Below are 24,898 nucleotides of genomic sequence, written 5' to 3' on the forward strand. Positions count from 1 at the left end.
AATACCATAGAAAACAATGGTATTTAGATTTCAGCGGATAGGTTATCCGTTATCATCGCGATGGAAGTAACCCCACTGCTGAATTCTAATTCAAGCCCTTAGTCTTCACTTTCTCTTGGCACAGTTTGATAGGAGAATTCAATTATACAGGGACTATGTATTTAGGACAAGAATGTTCTGAGGGAGATTCTGTTGCCAAAGAGAGGCTGCTGACCGTTTACTGCAGTTTATTGGACCTTTAGTCTACATCCCCACTCCTCCCACCAACTGCCCTTCTCAAAAGAATTGGTAAAATCCATGTGCAAAATCAGAATTATTTGAATTAATGATGGCCCCTGCCTCGAAGTCACTAAAAATGCAAATGAACTCAGAGACCCAAAGATAGATGAGGTACGTATATATGAAGGGTGAGTCCACAGACCATGGTCTTAGCTTATTTTTCTACAGATCCACAAACTAATGCTAGGAAAGCTGCAAAATCGAGAAATAAAACTGCATCCATTATAAACAAGCATTTTCAATGCAATGGGGCTCGCATTTGCTTGAGTTGGAACTATTTGAGCTGTAAACCCCTAACCTAAACTTTTCTTGCCACACAAATTAAAAGAAAAAAAACAGTGCGATCGCGCTATGTAAAATGCAGCACGATCGCGCTGGAATTGAAAACAAAAAAATGAAGCACAATCGCGCCATGTACATCCCAGTGCGATCGTGCTGCGGGGAAAATTAACAGATAAAGTAGTCCAGAAACCAGGCTCAAAACACCGAGCCTCGTATGTTTCTAGTAGTTTACCGGTGCTGTGTAGGGGGGCTAAACACCGGAAAAGGCATGATGTATGCATGCCTTTCACAAATGAAAGCAAGCAGATTTTAAAGAACAAGCCCAGGAACTAATGAAAGAGACTGACGTGACCTGGGCGTGGTTTGAAGCCCAAATAGATTACTGTAGGACAGAGCGCTTTGTGCTCGCCCATAAATAGCTATCCAGTTTAAATTAGTCAATTCAATACCTACAACAGATTTTAACCTATTTTAATAATGTTTCCTGCCCAGATCAATACAATTTGGTTGTTGTCAATGCATGTCAAAATGTCAAAACATCAGGACAAGCGGTTTGTGCCCCAACTAAATTAAATGCAACTAGGGCGCAAGTATTCTAAACCTACCAAAAATATGCAGGTTCATACTCTTGACCAGGAGCCATTTTCCTGATCTCCTTTGAAGACCACAAGTTCGTTAAGTCAAGTACAAATTATTGCAAAGTAAGGGCAAATTAGGCACAGTATGGAGAGAGACAGGTCTGGTCTGCTAGAAAGTTAGTCACTATTTATGAAAAAAATGGAACAAATGTCAACAAAGCAATACATCAAAACAAACATTTGCAATGCAGTGGATCTCGCGTTTACTTGAATTAGAGCTATTAGCGCTGTAAATTCCTAAATGGACTTTTCTTGCCACATAAACTGAAAATGAAAAGTAAAACAGTTGACATAAGCAAGTCAATTCAAAGAGCCATGGCCGCCGTGAGCGCAAGAGTTATTGTCTCCATGTGTGAATGTCTAGAAAGGATCACAGATGGGATGAAAGGCAACCCGAAACCGGAGGAGAGGCCATCACACGCTGTAACAGGAGAAAGTGCAAGATAGTGTGATGGCCAACAAAAAATGTTCACTTAGTGAAATCGCCTGGGAGGGAATTCAGCACACAAAAGAGGAACATTTCACAAAACGCACCAATAAAAATTAAGCATTTAAGACAAGCACAACAAAGAATGAAGAGCAGTAGTGGGCGTGGTTAAAAGCCCACAGAGAGACCCTAACAAAGTGACACCTAGAAACAGAAAAATGTTAAGATGGGGCCTGAAGAGTCCTTTTTAATCATCTCAAACGCCAATGGGATGACAGCATGCCTGCTGCTACTGATGTACAAAGGCATTTAAGGATACAGATTCTTGATGCGGACAACTGCCTTTACATAAATTAAGAATTTTTAAGTATTTAGTGACCCAGCAAGAAATGTCCTCCCATTACAGAAAAAACATACTCAAACTTCCAACTCCACAAATACCATTCCATCTACGTCAGGGAAGTGATGTCTATGAAATTCTGCACTCCAAGACTATGGGATCAGGACATCGAAGGCAGTTTTGCTCCTATAGCAATATGTCTCCAACTCAATTACCTTAATAACACACTCTAAATGAGATCTGTCCTAGAGCAAGTGACGATCTGCCTTGTCACAACTATAAGAAGCAATTACAATAATAAGGAAAAGGCGGTCACTCCCACATTCCAAAACACAGTAAAGTTTCCTGAAGCCATTACAATCATAAATTATATAGTGTGTGCACGCAGAACTTAAAAATAAGCAGGAATGTGGCTCAGGGTACTCCTGTTTAACACCTAGCAACACGCAGTCGCAATTAAGAACAAGCATTGGAAAAGCCAATAGGTCACGGTCGTGAAACTGTTTTGGCTTTGCCATGGTTTGTTGCTATCCTGTTGCAATGCTAGACAGCTGCCGCAAAGACACGTGCATCCACAGCGCATTCCTCTGGGCAGGAGAAATCAACAAAACGGAGGAAAGGTATTGATTCAGGAGGACTGAAGTGAGACAGGCAACAATACCATCCAAGGAGCCTATCAAAAGCCCACTCCAAAGCTGCCTTCAGCTAACACATAACAAGCATTTGCAATGCAACGGGTCTCGCGTTTGCTCATGTTAGAGCTGAAAGCGTTGTAAACTCCTAACCCGACTTTTCACCTATCGGCAAAAGTGCATTTATGTACGTAACCCAAAAAAGTGCAATTAACTATGTAAAGCGCTCGACTTCTGCCAAGCGAAATCGCGCTAGTAAATTAAAGAAAAAGTAGTCCACGAGCCGGACAGAAAACAGCGAGCCTCGCATGTTTTCTGTACTTGGTTGATGCGCTGGAGGAGGGCTAGCCACCGGAAAAGTTATGAGGTATGCATGCCTTCGACTAATGAAAGCAAGCAGATTTTATTAGGCAAGCCCACGAACCAATCAAAAACACTGATGTGACGTCGACAGGGCTCCGAGCCCTTTTCTAAACACTAAAGCGTCTTGCTGTGATGCGCATGCAACGCAGGCTCGACCCTAAAAAGGGCAAAGCTGATAAGGTTAATTAAAAAAAAAAAAAAAAAAAAATGCGTAAGCAAGAGCAACACAGACTGCATTTCGAAGAAACTTGCACTGTGACAAACAAAAAGCAATGAAGATGCTGAAACAATTAAAAAAACATCTAAAACTATGACAGAAATTGAATGACAAAAGTAGGTTTTGGAGACAGATAATTTCAATCTCTTCTCTCTGCTGGATTAAGTGGTTAAACAGATTAAGTGGTTAAACAATGTGACAAATCTGTGGGGACGGAAAGAGAAATGGGTAGTAGAAAAGCAAACCTCTTACCGCTGTATCCAACAGCAGTGAAGCTTCATCTGGAATAGTCAATTTTCAAACGCCTTCTCTCTAGAACACTGGGCATAGTTCATTGTGTAACAGCAATCGTGGGTTACTTGGTATGTTGGATGAAGATAGGGGAAAGAAGGGGTACAATGCGAAGCAGTCAAACTCGGAGAAAAAAAATAAAAAGCCCCTTTGGGGTGGCAAACTGCTACAAAAACTACAGCTCTCAATACAAGTCTGGTAGGAGAGTAGGGGATTCAGATGTATACTAGTAAATGTACATAACCCTCACTAAGCATGGAGGTAAAGCATTATTTAAAACATATATGTTGAAAGTGGAAACAATATCTCCCATGCATAGTACCAGGTATAGGTTGGGTTTACCATCGTTGTTTAAACCCAATGATACAATTATGTTTACAAGCAGAGTGCAGAAATCAAACTATTTAAGAGTCAACTCTCATGTGTATTCCTGAATGAACATATTACAAGTATTAAAAAAAGGGGAAAAAGTGATTTTTGAACTCCCAATAATGACACAAGAAAGACAACTCTACCACGAGAGGTGAAAAGAACTGTCACAACAATGCAGTACAAATACTCCAACAGTAACTTAGTGAGCACCCAGATCTGTTAAAATCCTGTCCACAAAGAAAAGATCTAGTATCAAAGATACTCTGGAACACTCTCTACTTTTACCTTGAAAATGTCTCTTCAGGCCCCTCTCCACTAGCAAAGTAAATGAAGTTCGTAGTGCAAGTGTTCACCAAAAGGCATAGTGGTACATGAACTGCCCAAATGCCACAAGGGAAAAAATATATATTTGTAAAAAAAGGGATCGTTCTAGAGAGCCCTGTGAAAGGTAAAAAGAGTTATTTATCATCTAGCAAATGGCATGGGTAACTGCTTCTGAAACTGTGGAACCAGTGCCGAAAACCTGTCCCTTTCACAACTGGCACTCTTAAAATACAAGATAGCAGCAAGAGAGCAGATGAGTGAAGAATAATGGTGATCGGCCTGAATACTGAACAGATATCTTGCTGTTAGAGGGCTGTCTGATCCCAACTTGCTTAGGGCACCAAAGGCCTCCCTTGCATGAAAGAACTACCATAAGCGTAGCAGGAGGTCAGAATTTACCATTGCCCTGAGCTGTCTAATGCTCCATCAACGGAAGTGATCTAAAGGGACCATTAAGATCAGTGCATAGTCTTGGCGCCAGCCTGCAGTCAACTCCATTTTGAAATGATGGCCTCAGCGGTGAAAGGGGCTAACAAGAGCCTGGCGGTAGGTAGTATATGTATTTATGTTATATATATATATTTTTTTTTAAAACACAGCTGGATCAGCAGATTATTTTAGAGGATTTTCATGCAGTTGCCCGAAAGACAGAAAAAAACAGTGATTACTCCAATAAAAGGGAGGCCAGTAGAGCACTACAGTGGGGAAAGCCTGTCTCACTTGACTTTCCATTTTATTTGGTTCTAATAAATGTGCAGATTTTGGGATTTGGCCTACCTTAAAAATTATTTCAAAATGATTCACCTTAGTTTCCTTCTTTAACGGCGATTCACCAAAATGCCAGGGGTAGCGGAAGTGACATCGCACGCCCATCACGCGTCCTTTGTCCTTAAATTTCACTCACACACGTGCCTTAACACACACACACTCATACCTACACACACACTCAGTAAACACACACAAACATACATTAAAATAATTTATTTTAAATATGAGCTGCCACTGTGTTCCAGGCAGACTTTGCCACTTCTGAAGCCAGGGGTCGCATGGGGAAAGCCAGGGGAGTCACAGCTGCGAGCCCTAAATGACGTCTATTATACCCATTTAAACACGCTGGGTCTGAAAGGCGAAGTTTTCATGGAAATGTGACCTATTCCTGAATTGATTATGAGTTACTCCTACATTTACAGGAGTAAATTACATCTGCTCTTGATTTTGAATTAGGGCCCTTAGTACTTGTACTTACTTCACCTATGAAGCCACGCAGGGGCAGTATGGGTGTTTGTTTCTTGGTGTACTTCTGTTGAAAGTTGAAACACCCGAAATCCATCCACCCACCCATTACCTATTTTGCCATTTATATTCATTGCAGCTTAGCCGTTGGCTGTATTTTCCAGATCCATTTCTCAACGACCTTTCTTTTCTTGTCGTTGTCAGCTATTGTTTCCCTGACTGGGGTAGATCTATACTAGAGTTCAAAGGACAGAATAATTTCTAGAATGGGGGGTGTTATGTCCCAAAAAACTCAATTCCATGTTTACCAACTTAAGTAGAATAAGTCAAAGAGCACACAGCCACTAAAGCAAGAACCTTGATAACGAACAGTTGCAACACAAAGACAACGTGTAGTCTGAAAGCTTGCAGTGCCCATGCTCAGTGAGCTCAAGACAGCGCAAAGTGCATCCCTTGCTATGTTTACCGATTTAAAAACTCCACATATGTATAGACTGGTTTACTCTCATCCTAGGACTAGGATTGGGACTCGCACTCTGTCGTAATAACGGTCCACACCCTGCTTAGCACTTAATTCTCTATGTGTTTACCTAACGATACCAGAAAAAAAGCATTTAGGTCAACGGAGGTAACACCTGCACTGGCAGCGAGAACACCGGATGCCTAAAGTGACAACACATTTTAAACCTTAAGCTTGCATTTACAATTAAAGATGCGCTTCAACCGCTGTTTCTTGTCATTAGCCAGCAAATTTTAAACCAAAGAGGAAGACAGCTTTCACTATATTAGATATGTGAACTGTGTTCTTCAATATCTCAGATATTTTTTATATAACTATTTATATAGCTCTTCTTTTTATACTTCCCCAATACGCTTGGGACTGGCCTAGGTGCAACTATATCCATCTATCCATCCACCCCGTCAAAGCAAATTTGCAGAGGCTATCAGGCAAAGCCTTTAACATTAGCATCAATATATTTCTCTTTTACTTGCACATACCGTATTCGCATTGATTATACACATTCAGAATGAAGGCCCAAATGAAATGAGCTCCCACTGGGGGCTGAGGAAGGGAGGGAATCAGCAATGGGCCATACTTTGTTCAATGATCAACTTGTCCAGCAGCAAGTTAGCATTTAAAAGTGTGCTAAAAGCTGTCACTGCACAGAATCACTGTATTGCGCACTAGGTAATTCAATGCCACGAAGCTGTTTAACTCTGTAAAAAAGCCTAGTTAGCCACCAGACAATACAGCGTCCAGTATCCAACTTCTTATGGACGCATTGCCACTTCAACGAGATTCACGAGATGGATGAAATATAGATAATTCAACAGTTATCCAAAGATTTTGAATTAAATAACAAGCATTGGTAAAGCCAACAGGTATAGCCTTTATAATGTGAGTGCCGAGCTGTTGGGTTTGCCGATGTTTGCCTGTAAAGAATTATTGGGGGGGAAAAAAAAAAAAGGGAAAAGAAAAAATTTCAGAACACTGGAGGAAAAACATATCTAATGGAATCTCAAAACTGCGCACAATGCTTGTTCAAATGCAGATGACCCCAGTTCCCCAGCGCATTAAAAGCCTTTGTGTGACTACTCTTGTGCTTTCATTCAAAATGTGTGATGTATGCACAATGCATGAGATTAAACCAAATTTACTCTTAAAAGTCTGCTCTTCAGTCATACCCCAGCACAAATATCCCTGCTGCTATGCTATACAGATAAACAAATTCCCCCCCTCCATTAGTTTATGAGGCACATGAAATGGAGAGGCAGAAAACACATGCACTCAGAGTGCTGAATGAAAAAGAAACAAGCATTGGCCATGAAAGCTATTAGCTATGGCAATTATTTTAAACCTTGCCACAGCAGCTGTTAACATATCTAAAGATCATTAAAAAAAAAAAAACACTGCTGCAGCCAGCGCTAATGGGGGGAGTGGATTGGTAAATAAGGCATCTCAAAGGGAGGGCGTGAGATACTGAGGCAGGTAGCAGGAGAGGTGACACGCGAAAGAGACAACGAAGGTTAGGTAAGAAGGAAGAGAAAACAAGTTCAGAACAGAAGGCAAGAGGGAATGGGAAAACAAGCTAAGAACGGAAGGCGGGCAGGAAAGGCTGGGGGAACAAGCTAACAACAATGGGCAGGCGGGAGGGGATTGGGTAACAAGCTGATAACAGGGTGGGCGGGAAGGGCTGATGAAGCAAACTGATAATAGAGGGTGAGCGGGAGGCACTGGGGAAGCAAGCCGACAACAGAGGGTGTTAATTGCAAAGGGCTACCCCAGTGTTCCGACAACAGAGGATGGGCAGAGAGACTGGGGAAGCAAGCTGACAATGGAGGCAGGCAGGAGCGGCTGAGTGAGGGGGCTGACAAAAGAGGGGTAGAAGAGTAAGCGGACAATGGAGGGCAGGTGGGAGCGTCTGAGAAGGCAAGATGACAATGGACGCAGGCATGAGGGGATTGGAAGCAAGATCACAACTGGGGGCAGGGACATCAAGCAGGCCATGGAGGGTGGGCACAATGGATTCTTGGGAAGCAAGATAATAATGAAGGGGTTGGAGCAGCAGGCAGACTCATGAGGGGCGGAAAGGAGAGGATGAAGCAGCAAACTGACAACTGAGGTTGAGCAAGAGAGGATGGGAAATCAGGGTGACAACGGATGGAAAGTGGAAGAGACTGGGGCAGCACACACACAACGAAGGGCAGGAGGGGACAGGGAAGACCATGGACAGTGGCGGTAGGGTATGGTTGAGAAAACATGAAGTTGTGAGGAAGCAAGAACTACAAGAGAATGTGGATGAGCAGGAAACAAAAACTGCAATCAAGGGAGGGTGAGAAAGAAATACATTAGAGAGACAGTTGGAACTCACATGCACTGCTTAAATAAAAAGAAAAGGGAGCGTCTGAAAAATGAGCAGTGAAAAGACAAGAATGTGTCCATGCTCCAGGGGGATGGAGAAACAGGAGAAGCGGATGGCAAGCCTACAGAGGTTGACGAATAAAAAGCAAAAAAAATAGTGACAATGAAGCCAAGCAAAGATGAACCAAGGGTGGGCTCTAAGCTCCTTGTAAGCTAACAGGCCTGCAACAAACAGAGTATGTGTTGTCTTAGGTGAGGCCTAGTAATTAGTTATCTAAGTATGAACAGTGGAAGAATACAAACAAGAACAGGAAAGCAAGCCATCAAATAAGAAGCAAGTAAATGAGGTTGACAATAAAATCAACTAATGGTAAGCAATGGGCATGCTGTAAGCTCGCAATAAGCCCTACGCAGAAAGTTTGCACCGTCGGATTGGTGAGATTGAGAAATGTATTGGGGTACTAGCCCTTTTCCATCTCTCCCTAGAATCAAGAGCAGTACTCCATCAAATTGCTTCCTGCCCATACATTTTAACCTCTCTTCACTTTTCCAAATGTAGTTGGATATGTCATTTATCATAGACTGGAACTTACTTTATTCACATGGATGTTATCAATTGGTTCCTTTAACACAGATACTTTGTCTGCAGCTCATATTCCACAATAATTATGAGAGACTTACAAAAGGTGAAATTCAAACAAAAACAGAAAATTACTGGAAACTGTGCTCCCCACAACTTGGGTGTTGTGAGTCCCTCGATCTACCGGGCCTCAATGCAACTGCTGCATTAATGATGGTTGTGGCCCTGAGTAGCAGTCTATCTCCTCTGCCTCTATCACCCCTTCCCAAGGACACTTGACCATCACTCCAATCTTGAAACAACATCCCTGTCCCTTTGTTTGGGTTGGAGTGGGGGGTTGTAGATGGTTTATACAGAATTGCCTCAGCCCAAGGGCACTGGAACACTTTACATGAGCACCAGCTACCTTACTCAAGGTCATTTACATTTTTTCTGGGGCACAGGAGAATGAGAGATTTGCCCTGAATAACAGAATGTCGAACTGGCGCCGGGACTTAACACAGAGAGCTGCTGACTTTGGAACTGGGTTAAGGCCACATCTCCTCCTTTTTAGAAAAAAAAGAAATTCGCTCCCACATCCTGTCCCACCTTTTGCAGCAGAGGTATCCTCACCCCCTAATGCCACCAAGGAAAATTAACCCCATACCTTTATTTTGGAGAAAGAAACTCATAATTGTGAACCAGTAGGTGCCTCAGACAACCAGCATCCCAACGCTGCTGTATCTGTTTCACTAATGAAAGATACTGCCTTGCAAAGTGGGCTGTTTCCAGCTTAAAAACATGGCCCATCCCTACCCCTTGCTGCCATCTTTCCATCACCCACAATAAGGTGTTGCCTCGGTTTCATTTTCCAATTCCCATGGACCACTGCTCTGAGGCCCAAAGCAACACTGGCCCCTCATGCAAGGATCACAAAACAGTGCAATAGTTAAGCACCAAACATAAAGGCTGCTGGGAACTAGTATTGGTTTTAACTGATGGAGTCACTTGGAGCTCCACTGTGATTTATTCTTCTTGAGAGGAAATGTAAGAGTGTTACCAGTTGAGTTCTGGAGTGCATCCTTTTAATGGACACATTTAAAAATGTTTCTATGTATAGTCTGATTACTTATTACTAAAATATATAGATATAAATAATTATTTACATATGCAAAGTCTGTTTCTCGCCACAGGCTCGGACCTCGTGGAATTATAAATACAGTCATTATTCCCTACTACACCAAGAAGGACTCAATTCGGTGAGAGTCTGGCCATGAGCAGACATCTGACCAGATCACATTTGCTAACTGAGATTTCTAATGTAAGAGTGCATTCTACGATGTTGGGTTTAACTGGGTTTAACTGGGTTTAACTGGGAAAAAATAACAAATTAGTTACTGAATATTTTTTTCTTTTTAGCCTTTTAAATCCCACCACCTCACTCGCTGACTGTGCCCCAGGAAACTCAGCATTGCAGTTCCACACTTTTTATGCACTCCAATCTCTCCGTGCAAATTAAGACAGAATAGAAACGTGCCAATTACACATGGGCGCCTTTTCAGCCCATCTTCATTTAGAAATGCATGCAAAAACATTTGTGACCCCCTAGGAATACAATCACGCTCCCCCCCCCCCACCCAGGGGTTGATATGTGTTAAGAAGACAGCGATCAAAACATAGCATACAACACAAACTTTACTCACCACTTCGTCTGCTGTGAAGTCAATAAACCCAGGCAAAATCAAGAAATCACTGAAAGGGAAGCAGACAGGAATAGTCATTAATTAAATGCATTGGCATCTTTGTTACAAGGAGGAGGGCAATTTAAAAAGATGACTCCCTTTCAATCTCTTGATAATTAGAACCTTGTTTCTATAGAAAAAGTTTTTTTTTTTTTGTTTTGCTAACTTTCACGAAATTTTCTAAGAGAATACGATGCTCACTTCAGCGTCTGTCCGGAAAGGTTCAGGGTGATCGTACACGCCGAGGGTGTGAAAAAAAAAAAAGAAGGGGAGGGGGGTCTCAAAACACCTTTCCCTCATTCATTTTTTCATGGGGATTTTGAACAGTGATAGAGCAGAAACCTCTTGAGAGAATTACACCAAATTTGGCAGCAAGCTACGGCCTGGTCCACAGAGACCTTTTTGTGATTTGGTGTAAATCCATTCAGTAGATTCAGAGAAATTAAAGAAATCCCAATTTGTGTATATATAGGGACACAAAGGATGTGCAACCACTTTGTTTCCTGTGCTGAGATCTGATTGGCTACCAACACTTCAACTAGGAAGTTTTGGCAGCCATGGAAGCAGAGTCCCACAAAAAAGGCACAAAAACATTAAAAAAAAAAAAGAAAGAAAGAAAGAAAGACTGACCTCTTTAGCTCTGGTGGCGGGGTCCTTTAGGGACCACGCTGGTGGTTGGGTTAACCTATAGTAATGGAAATTACTTTACGTTTAAAAAAAAAAACCTTGGAAATTCACTGAAAAGAAACAAAGGTTACAGGGACGTTATAGTTAGGAAACGTACTCTGCAGCCAATATCCCTACCCACCCAACCCCACGCGTGGCCTTGGGCCGTGCGCAGCACAAGACGGCTGCATGTCTATGTGGCCCTGATCCCCCCTGGGCCTGGCCTAAACATTTAATTGGGGCTGCAGTTAATTGTAAAATCACACCCTGGGGAGGTGGCGGTGCCCAGGGCTTCAGGGGAGCCGGAAGGCCCCTCTGTGTTTAGTTGTCAAATCTGGGCCACGGAGGTGGCAGTCTCCAGGGCTGTGCGCATTTGTTGAAGCATTGTGACTGGGGGGAGGGGGTATTAGGTTACCTTCCGCGTCTATTCGATTTTAAGTTGTGCCCCGGGGAGGTGGTGGTCCTTGGGGCTGAGGGAGGAGCGTCTTCCCACATATGAACAGAAGTTGTGCCCAGAGGAGGTGACGGTCTTCAGGGCTGTAGTGGGGGCCAGGTTCCCCTCTTACATTTCATGAAGCTTTGTGCCCCAGAAAGGTGGCAGTCCCCTGGGGCTGCAGGCGGTCTCCCCCATTTAAAATATCAATGCCCTCGGGGCCTGGCCCACCCGGGAGCTATAATGAAACAAGCATGGGAACCTTTTTTTTTCTTTTTTTCGGGGGGTCCTCTCAAACATTTTTTGTAAAATGCTTTTTTTATTTTTTTTGCCCTAGTGGGGTGCCTTTGAATGTTTGTTCTCTGCGGATGAAGGGATGAACCCAGAAATACGTGTCCAGAGATGCTTGAAAACATAAGACCTGAAATAATGAAAATGCCAAAGAATTCTCTTTAAGTTGCTGACTTTGCTACGTTCCATAATGACCTGTTGTGAGTGCGCTTTCATTCAGGACAACTCTTTTAGTACAAATTAAACGGCCTGTCCAGCTGTGAGGGCAGCACCACTACATAAAGGAGCAGATCTGTGTGTGACTTTATGGATAGTCCCTTTCAGAGCAGCAGGTTGGAACACTGGCAGAAAAAAGTTTTTCTCACTTTGAATTTGCCCACTGGGATAATGAACTGTGTTTTATTATTTTGTTTGGCTTCAGCAACCCACTTGGGATATAATTTTAAAATGTACAGGACTACTCTTACCAGGATGCACTTTGCAGCTCACTTGAGACCCAATGGGACAGAACTGGTATTCAACTGGCAACAGGTGCCTGCAATTAAATCTGCTGAGCAGCCAGGCAGTTGGCAGAAAGGGAATGTTTGTTCTCTGCTGAAGAAGGGATGAACCCAGAAACACGTGTCCAGAGATGCTTGAAAACATAAGGCCTGAAATTGTGAACGCTACATTCCATAATGACCTGCTGTGAGTGCGCTTTCGTTCAGGACAACTCTTATTGGTGTGTATGTATATATATATATATATATATATATATATATATATATATATATATATATATATATATATAAAAGTTAGGGGGAACAAAAAGTAGGCATCGTACAGAGGGGAAGCAATGGCAAGGATCTGGCGGGGTGATTAAAAACAATGGGACAGCGAGGTGAGTTTAAGAAGCAACAGAGCTGAGGCAAAGGAGAAGCGGAGAGAGGTCAGCGAGCAAGAGAGGTAATGGAGAATAAACAAGACAATGTTGAAACGGAGGGAAAAATTACATAAAACAAACATACATTGGAGACAGGAATAAACAAATGTAAAACAAGCGTTGAACGAAAGAAACGAGAAGTTCCTGAATTATAAGCTGCGGAAACATATAACTTTTTCAACTAGAACCACTGTATAACAGCTATACTTCAGGACAGGTACAAACATAGAAAGAGGAAGTAAGGTCATCAAATAAGAAGAAACCACAAGATATTAACACAGCCAGCCTACGGTCAGTATTGAGCTGTCCCAAAGCCCACTTTACGTACAAATACAGTACAAAAGTGGCCTTTCAACAACTGACAGTTAAGGAGGTCTGCAAAACAGATACTAAAAAGCTGCTGGAAATTCAGTTATTAACATACTTGAAAACAAGTTTATGCAATACTTCTGCATCTTCAAGTAAGGGAGCAGCATTCTGCATTGTGGTTGCATTCCACGATGACTTATCCATTATCACCTTAATGTCATTTCATGAGGTAGAATATATTTCTTAAAATGCGTTATCGCACCTGCACTAATATACGTTTGAACTGCTGCACTGTGGGGGGAAAAAAAGCAAACTGAAGCCTCATATTCTTAGGAATCCTAGACCAAAAGATCAGCACTCAGTAAAATGCTGGATGAAGCGATTCTTACCTAACTGCACAACAAAACAGCAGAAACTCTTAGGTGACAATCTGTGGAAGGAAGGAGTTATTATCAGAGGATTATTGGCTCATGAATTTTAATTTCCTCTGGTAATTCTACGATGCTATAGGGAACTTTAAGGTTCACCCGGAAAACACTCATTAACTCAACCTTGTGGGGTTATCTGTACCCAGTTTTCGGGGCCTCTGGAGAGTCAGAGGTTTTAGGTAAACTACCATGCCCCAACAGTTAGCATTGCAATATCAACAAGCATTGACAAAGTCAATAGGTCTTGCATACACAAACTAATGGCTTTGTCAAAATGTTTTAGCCATGCTGCACAGCAGCATGTCTGAAAATTGAAAAATAAATAAAAAGTGTTAGGATGCAACTAGCACAGGCCACAACGTAGCACTTTAAAAAAATTATCACTGCTGGCAGGAGCACAGGGCAGGGGGCATCTCAGAGGGAGAGAGAGGGTCGGCATGCAACACAGACGGTGTGCGGGTAAAAAAGTGCTTTGACTCAGTTAGTGGTGTCTTGGTTGTTTTTTTTTTTTTCTATAGCAGGTGAGTTGGGGCAAGCGACACTGACGGGGATGCGGCAGTTCAAACAACAATAACTGAAGGGGTGGGATAAAGCAACAAAGGAAAGGAAGGAGGGAATCAGTGCATGTCATGAAATATTAAAATGAAGCGCTATGACGCAACATCATAGCACTTTTTTTCTTTGGTTACGGCAGGTGGAGGTGGGGCAACATGGACAACCTAAGGAGGGCTGGAGGGTGCAAGCAACACGACCAACAGTGGAAGTGAGCAACCAACAAGATGGGTAGGGGAGAAGGACAGGAGAGGGCAAGAAACAATATGGAAAGCGGGTGGGTGCAAGCAACAAAATGGACAGCAGATGAGAGCATACAGCAAGGTAAGAGCAAGCAACAACAAAAAGAGAACCGGGGTAAGCAACAACACAGATGGTAGATGGGGTAAGAAAGAAAATGCAGTGGAAACAAAAGCACGCTGGCAGCAGAACTACATGGAGTGGGAATGAGGAAATTCGATTTTTAATACGATCGTATCGACCCGCCATTTTGTGGCCCGCCGCCATTTTATGTTGCCTTCACTCAGGCAGCACAGCGAACGAAGTCCATTCTGCCTTTTCTGCTTATTCTGCAACATGGTGTTCAAAACAGCCTTCTGCCTCTATCTTTACAAGGCTGGTATTAAGGTCTGACCGAGTACACTAATCCCTGTCTGGTTTTCTAATCCTTGTTTCAACTATCTGTAGGCTCACACTATTCTCCGCCGATCTTATCTTATCGTCTGGCCTTCGCTGTCCTTTGCTAGTATTCTCTCATTTCACAACTGTCCTCCAAACGCACACAAACTTATCGCACCACATGCAACTTCGTTGTGGATCGGTTAATGAATTAGTTCAAGGGAGGGGTGACAAACACAGCTGGAGGGGAGGCAACCTTAAGTCACTTGATACTTTGTTTTCCAATTCCTTCTATTGGTGCTGTCTTGTTTTCCGACATTTCTATTGGCTCTGTTCTATCTTTACATTATTCTTACTGGCTCCTTTCTATGTGTTCTGGGAGTGTATGTAGTTAATAAATGGTTTTTATACGGTATATAAGATTGTGCGCCACAAAGTAAAGTGGCAGTCTCCTGAGAACATACCTTGTGTACTTCTTGGACAACTGTACTAGCTGCAGCTAATAAAATCTGATCTTTTACGCCTGACAGAGTGTCCCGTGTCTCTGTTAGTTGAGGCAGGTGAATCCAAGGAGATTTCAGGCGTACCCTGCGCCGCCAGGCCCATAAGGTTCTGGTTCTTCAACTGGCGCCCAACGTGGGGCGGCTTCAGCGGTACCGGTTCTGCCTGAAGGTCGTGAGGAACCCCGCAAGAAAATTCTGGAGGAATCGCGAGCCACGTCAAGCGACCCCTGTATGTCGAAGTGGTCCGAAGGTCTTTTTCAGCGCGGTTACTCCTTCCTGACGGCTACTGACGACTGCTGCCCTGACTGCCGCCCTGCCTTGGCCCTTTCTTTGATGATGTATGGTAAAGCGAGACGATAGACGGGCCTCTGTTGGTGTAAGAAGACATCCTTAGTTAAGTATTTGGTGGGTCGCGCCCACAAATTTTGGTCTTTGTTTTGTCCTTAGGTCCTTAGATTTGGCCATTGCAGTGGCCAAAGCCGAGGGGTAAGTGCATTTGTGCTGTGTAAACTGAAAGTTTTACCCCCTTGATGTTTGTGAACAGCCAGTAAAAATCGTGAGATGTCTGGTCTGACTAAGTTTGGAAAACTTTGTTGCTTTGGTTGTAATAGGGACTCCCAGCTTGAGGACTCCTGTCCGATTCCTTCGGTTGGAACTCCCACATATGAGCTCTATTCTAAACATGGTGTTGGTCCTATTGCCTTTAATAAGACATGGACCCGATATACAAAGAAAGATGGTGTTTTAAAATGGCCAGAAAATGGTAGTTTCGAAACTGATGTGCTAGATAATTTAGAAGCAACGTTATTTAAAAGAAAAGCCCGGCCGGCAATGTTTGACTCTTTTCGCCTTTGGCGTAAGGAAGCCAAACAGAGAGAAATTAAACAAGCGAAACGAGATAGGAAAACACAGGGAATGACGATTATACAGGCTGCTCAGCAATTCAAAGATGATGAAATAGATAATGCAATGGAAATTTCAGACAGACAGCATCGAATGGCAATAGATAAATGCTATCCGACGTTGCCTATCTCTTCCCTTGATAAGAGAAAAGATTTTGAGGAAGATTCCTTAATGTCCCACTTATTGAAATTGCCTCCGCCCTATGTACAAGGTGCTAATGCACCCCCGATGTTACAGCCTGTTCAGCCGCCAGTTGTGCTTCCGCCTGCTCCAGCTTTTCCACATTTGCCTCCTCAAGTACTGCCTATGCCAGCTTTGCCTTTAACTCCTTTGCCTTCTGCTCCTTTGGCAATTCCTAATGCTCCTTTAGTTAATTCACCTAATACCTTGTCCCCTATCCTTATGTCAAATTCTCCATCTATGCGTAAGCGATTTGCAGATACTGTCTCTGGTCTCTTATCACCTTTCTTTGAAGCTTTAAATGTGTCTCCAGCTTTTTCTCGAAGACAGTCTCGTAGTCAATTCCCAGACTCCGAAGAGCGAGAAAAATTGGACTCACTTGCTTATAGATGGATCAAGAAGGGTCCTCAATATAGTACGTCTGATATTATGTCCACCTTTCTGCAATGGAATGCACCTACGCAGAGATATGTTTTTAAAGTTATGTGCGATACTCTCGCTAAAGAATGGGAGGATATGAATTTGGGTTCGGTCCCACAGGATCTGTTAGATGTTCAGGCTGACTTTGACAAAGGACTTATTGTGGGTCCTAAGGTTGAAAACGCTGTCAGAACACTTATTTCTTTCAGATCCCTATTGTTCTCACAGACTTTTCCTGATTCTGATCCTTCAGTTAGGACAGCACTGAAAAACTATCCCATGAGAGAGGTTTCTCCAATATGGAAGGAAGAAGTTGCAGCAGCAGGTGCTAATCCAGCTATTCCTGCGCATTTTCAGCGCATATGGATACATGTCCCCTGGAAAAGGTTCAGAGTGCTCTACCAGAGGCTTCCACAGACCCAGGTCATTCCATCCGACCAGGTGACTGGGTCTGCACGAAAAATTTCCAACGACAGAGAAATTTGGAGCCCAGATGGAGAGAGCCACGCCTGGTTCTTTTGACCACAAGAACAGCAGTTAAAGTCGAAGGAAAGAAAAACTGGGTGCATGCCGTGCACTGCAAGAAAGTGCCTTTGCCCTTGCCTTTCGATCAGTGGGTCCGTAGAGGCATCAGTGACTCTGAAAGTGAGAAAGTTCCGCAATTTGTACCATTCAGTGATGCGCGTCTAATTGGAACACTTTCTGAGAAAGAGGACGACGACATCCTTCAAGAAGCAATACCATCGCATCGTCGCTTGAACACGACAAATCCAGGAACATTGTTTCAAAACCAGACTGCCTCTGGACAGGAACGCTATAATTTGAGACCAAGACCAAAGAACTTGTAAATTTCTCTCCTATGTAGTACTCTATCCCGGTTGCAGGGTCACGGTAGGAGTCTTAGTTACGACCTGAGTAAGTGGCAATAGGCCTGCAGGACCTCACAGTGTCATAGGACGGTAGATAATCGCGACTACAGTGATTGAGGAAGATTGCCGTGAGCATCCACTTAGAAAGATGGAGGCTACATTAGATAAAAGAGAAAGTAAAAATGTAAAGAATAATTGTAAAGAAATATGTAGTCGTTGTAGTATTGCTCTATGCGTCATTATATTGTCGTGTATTCTTTTGGCATCTGTAAACTGGATCATTATTACTCTGCAGCAAAAAGTTGTCTCTTCTCCTACCTCTACATCTTCTTCTACTATCTCTCCGCACCTATTTCACACTCTTCCCCAGCATGAACTCATCAGAAGAACTGAATACTTTAACAATTCCTTCGTCCAGTTGTTACATCAACATCAGTTAGTGATCAATACAACTGACTGTTGGGTGTGTGGACTCATACCACATACGGTAGAAAAAGGAATGCCATATTTAGTTCTTCCATTCTCCTATGAAGGTTCCGCTTGGGCTTATTTTGTCATTTTCAATAATGCATATCAAAGTAAAATTAAACAACCTGTCAGTTCACATAGTGTTGGTTCAAATTTCAGTCATAGTTTATTGATAAAGGGAATGGTAGCTATGGCTAAAATCATGGAAAAAAGTGAAGCTTCCATAGATGAAAGAAAAGCATATACCAATTGGAACATAACTAATTACATTTCCAGCCTCAATGATAAGGTTAATTAAGGAAAATCTCCTCCGATACGGGTCATACCCCAACAAGGAAATTTCTGTCTGCAAATAAATGGTAGAACTCCAAACACCGGACAAAGAGAAAGTTTATGTTCCCATACATATGTTTATTCAGCCCTGAATTCACTGCCGTTAGTACCATCTCAAGGTACATACTTCGTTTGCCACGATAGGGCTTATACATGGTTGCCAGCTGATTTCTCTGGTACTTGTTATATAGCCTTTCTTCTTCCCCCTACATACACCGCTCCTGCGAACCATCATAAAAATAGATATGGCAGAGGGATTGTGGATTCGAAAGACACAGCAGGACAAGAGGGAGGAGATTTCCTCAAAGGATTTCTTCCCTTCTGGGGTCCAATGGCCAACAGCAGAAATATAAGGCAATTGGTTCGTGTCGTAGAAACCACCATAGACATCACTGTAGGAGCTTTAAGTAACATTACAGCTGAACTACAGGCTGATCGTCTTATGACCTTGCAGAACCGTGTTGCCTTAGACTTTGTTCTTGCGGACCGTGGTGGAGTATGCAAATTGATCGGATCAAGTTGCTGTATTTTCATACCTAATGACGCTCCGACAGTATACCAAGCTATCTCTAAGTTACACATAATCTCCGAGTCGATTCATCAGGACGAAGGAGATTGGTCCTTTTCAGAGTGGTTTTGGGGATTACTGTCCAAATGGGGTTGGAAGGTATTGACATTCTTTGGAGTAATTTTAGCTTTTATATTCTCTTGTTGTCTTTGTATGCACTGCGGTCCTGCCATCTGCAACCTATGTGCTACTGCATGTATTCCCAAACCCAAGTCACAAAGAGCAGAGAATATCAAAATGATGGTACAGCAACAGCTTGATGACCTCATGGCCATAGACATCGACTCAGATTAACATGAGTTTGTGTATCTTGCCTGAGTTCTGGCAAAAGGAGGGTCTGAGGAAATTCGATTTTTAATACGATCGTATCGACCCGCCATTTTGTGGCCCGCCGCCATTTTATGTTGCCTTCACTCAGGCAGCACAGCGAACGAAGTCCATTCTGCCTTTTCTGCTTATTCTGCAACATGGTGTTCAAAACAGCCTTCTGCCTCTATCTTTACAAGGCTGGTATTAAGGTCTGACCGAGTACACTAATCCCTGTCTGGTTTTCTAATCCTTGTTTCAACTATCTGTAGGCTCACACTATTCTCCGCCGATCTTATCTTATCGTCTGGCCTTCGCTGTCCTTTGCTAGTATTCTCTCATTTCACAACTGTCCTCCAAACGCACACAAACTTATCGCACCACATGCAACTTCGTTGTGGATCGGTTAATGAATTAGTTGAAGGGAGGGGTGACAAACACAGCTGGAGGGGAGGCAACCTTAAGTCACTTGATACTTTGTTTTCCAATTCCTTCTATTGGTGCTGTCTTGTTTTCCGACATTTCTATTGGCTCTGTTCTATCTTTACATTATTCTTACTGGCTCCTTTCTATGTGTTCTGGGAGTGTATGTAGTTAATAAATGGTTTTTATACGGTATATAAGATTGTGCGCCACAAAGTAAAGTGGCAGTCTCCTGAGAACATACCTTGTGTACTTCTTGGACAACTGTACTAGCTGCAGCTAATAAAATCTGATCTTTTACGCCTGACAGAGTGTCCCGTGTCTCTGTTAGTTGAGGCAGGTGAATCCAAGGAGATTTCAGGCGTACCCTGCGCCGCCAGGCCCATAAGGTTCTGGTTCTTCAGGAAGAAGAAAGAGAAGCACATGAAGGAAGCAGCCTTTAAACGTGCTCTCTTATGAAGCTCTTCAACAAAAAGAAAAAAGGTAGCTCAAAGTGGGAGCAGTGGAAGGACAGTACTTGGGTCATTCTCCTGGTGCGGTCCAAACACAAGAAGAGGAATTGAAGCTGAAACATGCTAAACAAAGAAGAAAGCTAATTGGGGGATGAAGAAGCCAACCAATGGTAAGCAATAGGAAGGTCTAATACCGCTGTACGCTAATCAAATATTAAACCTAATTTATTTGCCAAGATCTTCCAGAATTCTTTGGGTCTGCAGCCGTAATGAGCTATTGCATTTTGGTGCAAAACGAAAATACATTATATTATTCGGTCTACGGTACATGTGAGAGCATGTCCCTTCACACCAAGACTCACATATTTTGTTTTCGTGCCTGTGCAGTCGGGGGAATACAATTCTAATCTTCAAAGTTTCCTTACCCTTGAGCAAGGTGCAAACACAAAGAGTGCTTTTAGCACTTAGCTACTGATCCATCCACAGACCATCTCGAACTCACAAATCAAATTCACAGTACCTGCTTTCCATTTGAAAAGCTACAGTTATTTTCTACCGGAGCATGCTAAATATGCCTACATAGAGACGTAGTTTTATTTCGCAATACAAGAGAAATGATGTACTTCATATGTAAGAGTCAGGGCACTATGCATCACTATGAACTGGATGCCAATTTAAGAGGTCACACAGTCAAAACCTGGAATACACAGATGACATACCATAACGTGACAACTGTAGCTCAGATTACCAGCCAATTTAATGGAAAAAATAGAGCTTGCATCACGTTCTAACTCGACTGGTTCACCACCTATTTACTAACAACTCTCAAAACAGCTTCACTTTGTCAACCCTCAGACTCAATCAAAGCTGTGTAACTAACTACATTCTCTGCAATCCCCAAATTCTAGATACAAAACTGGGGGAACAGTAGTAATCTTCAATCAGTATTTCAAAAGTGAAATTACCTCAAATATTTACCCACCATAAAGGAGCACAAAAACAATTAAAGGAACTAAAAATGCAGAGGTTCTCTTAATGATACCTTGGAAACTAACATTGCACTCAACAACCAGGCATTCCTGTGGTCTTCTGGCTTCAGAAATCAAAAAGATGAAACATTTCAAAGTCCTCCAGAAGGGACATCACCATCCACACAGACAAAGTGAGCTGTTCCTAATCAAAAGAATCTGGTCTCACAAGGGAATGCTTTTATGCTTAGGTCTAAGAACCTCTTCTATGCAGTTGATTCCACTGCTGGCGGACAGCGGAAGCTGCAGTGTGTTCCTTAACCCCTTCTCTATCAGGCCTTTTCCCCCTCAGGTGCCAGGCCTTTTTTTTTGGCTATTTGGGGCAGTTCACGCTTAGGCCCTCATACCTTTTTGTCTACATAGGCTACCCATGCCAAATTTGCGTCCTTCCCCCCCCCCCAAACATCCTAGGGATTCTAGAGGTACACAGAGTTTGTGAGTTGCCCAGAAGGAGACCAAGAAATTAGCCAAACTACAGGACAATTTTTGTTTTTTTTAAGGGAATCCAGGATGGGATAACTTGTGGGGCTCTCACCACGTTCTGGCACCCAGAATCCTTTGCAAACCTCACAATTTGGCAAAAGAAAATATTAAAAAATAAACACTTCTTCCTCACTTTTCGGTGATATAAAGTTCTGGAATCTGAGAGGAGCCACAAATTTCCTTCCACCCAACATTCCCCCATGTCTTCCGATAATAATGGTACCTCACTTCTGTGGGTAGGCCTAGTGCCTGCAACAGAAAAATGCCCCAAAACACAATGTGGACACATCACATTTTCCCAAAGAAAACTGACCTGGCTTGTTTTCTGCAAAGTGCCTAGCTGTGAATTTTGGCCTTATGCTCTGCCGGCACCCAAGGAAACCCAGGATGGGGTAACTTGTGGCGCTCTCCCCAGGTTCTGTTACCCAGAATCCTTAGCAAACCTCATAATTTGGCAAAGAAAAAACCTTTTCCTCACACTTCGGTGCTGCAAAGTTCTGGAATCTGAGAGGAGCAACAAACTTCCTTCTACCCACTGACCTCCCCCCCCCCCTCAGGTCTCCCAATACAAATGGTACCTCACTTGTGTGGGTAGGCCTAGAGCCCCCGAAAGGAAATGCCCCAAAACACTATGTGGAGACATTAAAATGAGCAAATACAAAACTACTTGTATATGCACCTGCATTTATGGTCCTGGGCTCATCAGCCATCTACGGAAACCTACCAAACCCAAACATTTCTAAAAACTAGACACCCGAGGGAGTCCAGTGAGGTGTGACTTGCGTGGATCCCCCGTGTTTTCTTACCCAGAATCCTCAGCAAATCTCACATTTAGTTTAAAAAAAAAAAAAAAAAAAAAATATCACATTTTCCCCACATTTCTGTGTGGGATCACCACACCGGCACACATTTCCTACCACCCAACGTTCCCCTCAGTCTCACGGTAAAAAATGATACCTCACTTGTGTAGGTGAGCCAAGTGCTGGTAACAGTAAAAACATGTCGAAAATGAGGGGGGACCAAAGCTGGTCCAAAAGGGCAGTTTGGAAAAAAATGTTTTTGGGCTGATAAGTGGGGCAGCATTTTTATCAATATAGATGCGACAATGCTGGGTGGTAGGAAATTGTGGATTCCTGCAGATTCTGGAAGGTTCCATCACAAACATGTGGGAAAAATGTGTGATTTCAAGCAAAGTTAGAGGTTTGCAGGGCATTGTGGGTAAGAAAATGGTGCAGAGTGCATGCGAAGCACACCACAATGGACTCACCTAGATGTTTAGTTTTCAGATGTGCCTAGGTGTTGTAGATTTTTCTACATGGCAGCGCCCCAAAATCCAATAAAGTGCAGCCCTCACCATTCCAAGTGGGACGATTTTGAGTGTTAGACAAGCTCTCATGGCCCAAATGTAAAACCAAAACAATCAAATGTCCTCCTGTTTGCCTTGGGATAAGATGTTTTAGTGTGTGTGTGTGTGTGTGGGGGGGGGGGGGGGGGGGGGGCTGAAAGACTGTTACTCCCTTCATTTGGGATGGGGTCATAACCATGCACATACAGGTTGGTAGCCACCGCTGCACTATTATTATTATTTTTTGTTTTTTAATTCCCTGGCATCTAGTAGGCTTTCGGGAGTAACTGCCCCATCTGCCCACCGGTGGGCAGAACAACTTTGTCCCCATTTATTTGGGGTGGGGGCATGGCCATACCAACACCCTCTTTTTTTGGAATAAAATCTTCCCTGGTCTCTGCTGGGCTTTCTGCACCCCTTGGGGGCAGATGGGCCTTCCAAAAATAAGCTTATCTGCCCCCAAAGGGGGCAGAAATGGCCAACAGTAATGTGCCCTCATGGGGTGCAACCCTTGCCCAAGGGGCTGGCCCCCAAACAAAAGACACACACACCAATCCCTGGTGCCCAAGTGGTTTCTGACCCCATGGGGGCAGATTGGCCTAAGAAAAATAGTCCGATCTGCCCCCAAGGTGGGCAGAAATAACATAAAATAAAATTGCCCTCCATGAGAGTGACCCTTGCCTAAGGGGTCGCTCCCCATCTATAAAAGAAATTGAAAACAAAACAAAAAAATCCCTGGTGCCTAGTGGCTTCTGCCCCCATCAGCCTAATAAAAATAGGCCGATCTGCCTCTGGGAAGGCAGAAATGCCCTTAGGGGAGCAACCCTTGCCTAATTGGGTCACTCCCCTTGCACGTAACTGACATAAAAAAAAAAATATATCACTGGGGGCTGCCTCTCCCCAGAGGGTCGAATCAGCACCCCCTCTTACGCTAACCTTATAGATCATCTCAAAGCTCACTAGGGCCTGTCTAGTGGATATGCGTACAAGTTTCCCCTTTTTTTTTTTTTCTTTGTAAACTGAGAACGTGTCGCTGGAACAAGGGATCTGACCTATGTTGTGTGCCCGTTGGCACCATATTTAAATGTCTGTATCATCTTATTTGTTTGAGTTTTGGAAAACAATAAAAATACTTTATAAAAAAAAAAAAAAAATCCTGGCATCTAGAGGTTTCTGCTCCCTCCCCCCCTCCCCCAAAGCAGATCGGCTTTGCATTTCTCTTCCGATCGTGCTGGAGGCGACCTAGGATGAGGTCAGCGCACAACTGCACCCTGATGTCATCAGATGTCACGGGGTGGGGGCTCAGGGGTGGAAGGGGAAGCGATTCCCCTTCCATCCCCGACGGGGGTGGGAGGCCCACGCTCCCCCCATGGGCCGGGTGCAGGACGAGCTGGTATTGTGGCCAAGGATGAGACCAGCTCGTACCAGACACCCCGGGGGTTAAAGAAGTCATGCATTCCAAGAACAAAGAAAACGTAGGGGGGTGCAAGAGTATGTGTAAATACCTACTGTGTAAGAGTATCCGTAAATACCCATTGTGCATATAAAGCGTAGTGCTTTACTGCAGGGAGAACATTCTACATCTCACTTTCTAAGTGAATTTGTTTGAAGACCAGCTCTAGGATGAGCCTGACTGCTAATGGGTCCTTCCTCTATGTTGAAAAGTACATGCCATACGCAGCTCCTGTACAGTTTATTCTGGAACTACCTCTAAAGCATTTATAGTCAAAGGCAAGGAGGATACCTTCCGTTTCATCAGCTCCTGGAGGTAGTCTAAGCAGAAGGTGATCTATCTATTTGGAAATTTTAAAACACTGAAGGTGGAGAGTCACAGAC

General features: G+C 43.2%; 1 protein-coding gene across 4 annotated transcripts in view; it reads right to left on the reverse strand.

Annotated features, from left to right (window-relative positions):
* IMPDH1 (inosine monophosphate dehydrogenase 1) overlaps positions 1-24,898 on the reverse strand; it is a 357,871-nt gene that overhangs the window by 187,120 nt on the left and 145,853 nt on the right. For all 4 annotated transcript variants that reach the window (XM_069229367.1, XM_069229368.1, XM_069229371.1 and 1 more), the window contains exon 3: positions 10,524-10,572. In XM_069229367.1, the coding sequence (XP_069085468.1) occupies positions 10,524-10,572 (49 nt within the window). The remainder of the gene's footprint in view (positions 1-10,523; positions 10,573-24,898) is intronic.

The sequence above is a fragment of the Pleurodeles waltl genome, chromosome 4_1, assembly GCF_031143425.1.
Source record: "Pleurodeles waltl isolate 20211129_DDA chromosome 4_1, aPleWal1.hap1.20221129, whole genome shotgun sequence".
NCBI lineage: Eukaryota > Metazoa > Chordata > Amphibia > Caudata > Salamandridae > Pleurodeles > Pleurodeles waltl.